This window comes from Stegastes partitus, unplaced genomic scaffold (genome assembly GCF_000690725.1).
Source record: "Stegastes partitus isolate 25-593 unplaced genomic scaffold, Stegastes_partitus-1.0.2 Scaffold1891, whole genome shotgun sequence".
Taxonomy (NCBI): Eukaryota; Metazoa; Chordata; class Actinopteri; family Pomacentridae; genus Stegastes; species Stegastes partitus.
This window is the reverse complement of record NW_007579622.1, coordinates 94,801-99,427: the sequence shown is the minus strand read 5'-3', so window position 1 is coordinate 99,427 and position 4,627 is coordinate 94,801. Positions and strand designations below refer to the sequence as shown.

Genomic DNA, 4,627 nt, shown 5'->3' with positions numbered 1-4,627 from the left:
ACATTCACCAATTAACCTCAACATGTTTCTGGACTGTGTGGGAGGAAGCCAGAGAACCCAGAGAGAACCCACGCTGCACGGGGAGAACATGCAAACTCCACGCAGAAAGATCCCGGGCGTCCTGACTGGGACGCGAACCGGCAACCTTCTAGCTCCGAGGTAACGGTGCCAACCACTGATCCACCTTGCAGCCCGAGTGTAATGTCAGTTATGTTCATATCTGGCAAACCTCAGCAACTTTAGTCCTGTGTCTTATAAGGCCATCATTAGCATTTCTTCTGCATATAAATTTGGTCTCACATGGGATTATGCTACAAGGGCAGTGGTGCGCATGCTCTGGAGCAGTTTACATTTATACGGAATACATGATCTACTGCAGATAGAGAGGAGTCCTCCCTGTGGACTCCTGGCAGACTAGGAAGTAGTATAATAAAAACAATTACACGTCTGTGGTGTCAGAGGCTGTAGGTTTGCTCATCCTCAAGGGAGCATGATCAAGGCCTAACGTATGTGTAGGCTGGAGATGAAGCAATAATTAAAGTAAATCAAACATACTTAACTACATACACATCATGTTTATATGGAGCCTAGTACTGATAGTAACATGGGGCTAATCAGGGAAAGCTTGACAGGAAGTTCATGTCACCAGTTCATTTTTAAGCCTTCGGTAGATTTAGAGTCCTTCTTGTCTGTGGAGGAAAACATAAAACATCCCCCACATGTGCCCCAGCCTCACCTGCAATATGTAGCGATGCATTGCGGCTGGTGGCCTTGCCTGCGCTGTTGGTGGCCACACAGGTGTAGATGCCCTCATGCAATTGACCTTTCCTTCGCCCTCCCACACTCAGGAAGAACAGGGCCCCATCTACCAAAATGATGGGCTGCAACGGGTCTGTCTGCAGCGGCTGACCGTTGTACAGCCACTCGATGACCGGCTTTGGGTTGCCGTCGGCCCGGCAGGAGAGGGAGGCAGGGTTGCCAGCTTTCACCACCACATCAGTGGGCTGGTGGACGATGTGGGGCGGCGTCTCTTCTGCACGGACTCTGAAACCTGGGGGAGAACGAAGAGATGTTGTTGACTGTAAACAGAATCCAAGCATACATTTGGTAGCACAAGAAATGTTCTTTTTAATCAGATTTAGCAGAAGAAACATCTATACAATAAGTGAAGAAAAAATGTCCGTTAATTCCTTTTGTTTTCATCACACTGTGTGCTATGATTACACTGTTTGATTCACATAGGTTTGACTGCAGATAATTAAGGTACGGAACTGTAGGAATTTGAGCTCTGTCCTCTTGGGATGACAGCATACAGTGCTTTTCTTTTTTTCCTGTATAGAAGAGCAACACCCAAACAGCAACCCCTAGCACTACGCGTTAACACCCCTGAGTTCATTTGACTAGCAACAGAACACCCAAAACAAACAATTTTAAGCTCTGATACCAACAAACAATGTGTATTTGCAGCCAGCTGCGGTGAAAAGCCATTGTTTGAACTTCCCATGGAGTTGGATGACCACACTGAAGGAAACGGGGAGACTGTGATCAGTTTCCTGACAGGAGAGGAAGCTAGAGGGTCTCAGGAACATCAACTCCGACAAAAGCAGACTGGAACTCCCCCATCAACAGCATATCCGCAGCAGAACAAAAGGACACTCATCTTTAATCCATTACAGAAGACTGACAACATTTTTTTTTTTTTTTTAAGTTATGCAGCAACTACACAAGATATCTTAAAGGGTAAAAAGATTTAGATGATGCTTCCGGTGATTCATAATATTCCTAAACTTAATGTTACATGTCATTGAGGTCATTCAGAACCAAGCAGAGCTGTATCCTTACAAAGAGGCGCTTCAAACAGTCAGATTGTAATAAGTGTGGGAATATGCATGACTTGTGAACATTAAGAATCATCTGTGAAATGTATTGTATCACATCTGAACTGAATATAATCATATCTGACCAAATATCTCTGGCTGTATTAAAAGGGTACGGACGATCAACAAACAGGGTGGTGCTTTTTGAACGGTTCATTCATTCACTATAGCCGGAAATGCCTTCAAATTACAGCTAACAATAGCCTGTTTAACCTCGTTGTCATTGTGGACCTTCAGATTCAGGGCCAAGAGAGGATGCAGCCCAAACATCAGTGAGTCACGGTGGAAAAATTCTCAACATTTACAGGTTTTTTTCTCAGGAGAAAGGTCATGATGAGGAAACTCGTCACCGTCCAGACCTCGTATGATGTTCAGTTTGTCACAAAAAATATAGACACAACAAATTCAAAATTGTGAGATCCAAACAAATGACACATCTTAGGTTTATTGCTAATGAAGCACCTCAGGTGTCCTTGATCAAGACACCGAGACCTCCTGTGGTTTGTTGATCTGATGATCATTTACATGAGCTTTTAAGTGAAAGGCCCCCAAATGTACCAGTTTCAGACTCTCAGATGTGAACATATGCAGTCTTTTACAGTGAATAGATAGATTTTGGGCTGTTGGTCAAACAAGACAGGCAATCTGAATTAGATTCCAGACAAAATAATGAATTTAAAATTTCTGTCTATAGTCACCACTCTGTGATCTCCAGTGACGTGTCACTCGCAGCAATATCTGACTAATTACATGTTACCGCTTCAACAATGAAGGATGACAGATGTCAAACATAATTTTTTAAAAAGGCAGTTCAGCAAAGATTTGCGCTGGTGTTATTCTAAACTTTGACACACAGATTTACCTGCTACTGCAAATGTTTATCAGTTCCACGTATGGGTTATAGCTCTCCTCGATTACTAATAGATGGTATAAATCCTAAAAACCACCTGATCGTATCCGAATATGTCAGCTTGGAGTCTGCAAACTGTGATTTGTAATTTTTATCAGCTGTTTTCACAAGTCAAACTTTAAAAATTTCTCATAATCTGTTTGCAGTCATAAACACATTATCACTGTTTTAGTATTTCTAAGATGAGATGTTTCATTTAGAATATTTACGACATGCTAAATTAAAAAAAAAAAAAAAAAAAAAAGTGGATTATTAAAGATTCTATGTGAATGTAGATGTAGATGTGTTGTAGACATGAAGCTCTGAGTAGCAGCAGAATAACGTGAAAGTATCCTGACCAGACTCCATCCTTTAAGACACCTCACAGAATCAACAAGTCATATGTTCTGTCCTTTGATGCATGTCAGTTCAAAAACAATTATTTTAGGGATGTCAGGGAAATACTAGTTTACTATCATGGTTTGTTTGCGAGTCACACTTTGACAAATGACTGTTTCAGGGCTCACTTACCTGACAGAAGAACTGCGAGCAGCAACACGAAGCTCCTCATGTCAACAGTTCTCATCATGAGCAGCAGTCAGAGAAATATCTCTAATAAGCTAACTAACTAAGTAGCTAAACACTGTCCGAATAATTTAAACAACGAGAGAAAAAAAGAAAAAAAAAACTAATCTGTTTTCTGCTACCCCAACATTTTTTTCCCTCATTTAAGAGCCACCCGTACGTGAAACCTACTAGTTGAAAGTCGCTCCATAATGAACCTCAGCGCCACACCGACACGGGAAGAATGTCAAGCAGCGACATGCAGCTACTGCTGGACTTTTCAAAACAAAAGCATCTATACCAACTCAATGACGTTATATACAGTTACATAGCGTTTACAACATACAGAAATTAGATTTTACGTAGTATTGGATATAGAGCTGGCAGAATGCATCCTACTCGCAACTGTTTTTGCTTTTTTTTGTTGGTCGTTTCCGTGTCGAAAAGGTCTCTCGGTTTTAATTTGGAGGCAGCACGGATAGCCCCCAAAACTCACGTGTTTCTGTAACGAACTTGACAGACGCAGTAATTAAACAGTGTGATTCTCTGCAATTTTACAGTCAGCAGAGTAAAAGAATAGACTGTGTGGATATGTTGACATGGTGTTTTTGACTGTACGGAAAAAAAGGAAACAAAAAAAGTCTAAACGGCACTATCAGACTGTGTTAAGCTTAAGTTTTTCACTGTGGTGGGCTGAGCATCCCTGCTGATTCCACCAGAAAACCATTTGATCATTTAAAAATATATTATAACAATAACAATAATAATAATATTTTTTGTATGCATTATCTAACATTTATATTGCAGTTAAAGTAAGACCTGCATCCCATTTGGAAAATAATTTTAAAATGTGATTTCACATTTAGTTCAATAATAACATAGCTGTAGTCTGTTATGATTAAACAAACCTCTCATTTTGTTCACTTACATATACAGTGCTTCACAAATGTATTAGACCACCTCTCAATGTAAGGTTTACAGCTACCCTAAATGAACAGCATTACCATAATCATTGTTTATGTTTCTGTAATAGTAATACACCAGTATGTAGAAGCTCTTAAACCAAAACGATATTTTTAATGCTAAAATAGAATTATTTTTGTTATCTATGAATGAGGCACACAGCACAAATAAAAAAATGTTCAGGTTCGCCTTAAAAAAAAAAAAAAAAAAAGGGGGAAAAAAAGCACTTTCAGACTTTCAGGATTATAAAAAAAAAAAAAAAAAAAAAAAAAGTTATGTTCACTCCGTGGCTCCCTTCGGCTAACGAAGCCTCCAAAAGACGCCCGGAAGGATT

General features: G+C 40.0%; 1 protein-coding gene across 1 annotated transcript in view; it reads right to left on the bottom strand.

Annotated features, from left to right (window-relative positions):
• robo4 (roundabout, axon guidance receptor, homolog 4 (Drosophila)) overlaps window positions 1-3,502 on the bottom strand; it is a gene marked incomplete at its 3' end in the record, with an annotated part of 16,599 nt that extends 13,097 nt beyond the window's left edge. Inside the window, exons 1-2 of the mRNA XM_008302839.1 lie at window positions 3,298-3,502; window positions 737-1,051 (exon numbers count right to left, since the gene is read on the bottom strand). Of these exons, the coding sequence (XP_008301061.1) occupies window positions 737-1,051; window positions 3,298-3,355 (373 nt within the window). The remainder of the gene's footprint in view (window positions 1-736; window positions 1,052-3,297) is intronic.
• Between the last annotated feature and the right edge of the window lie 1,125 nt (window positions 3,503-4,627).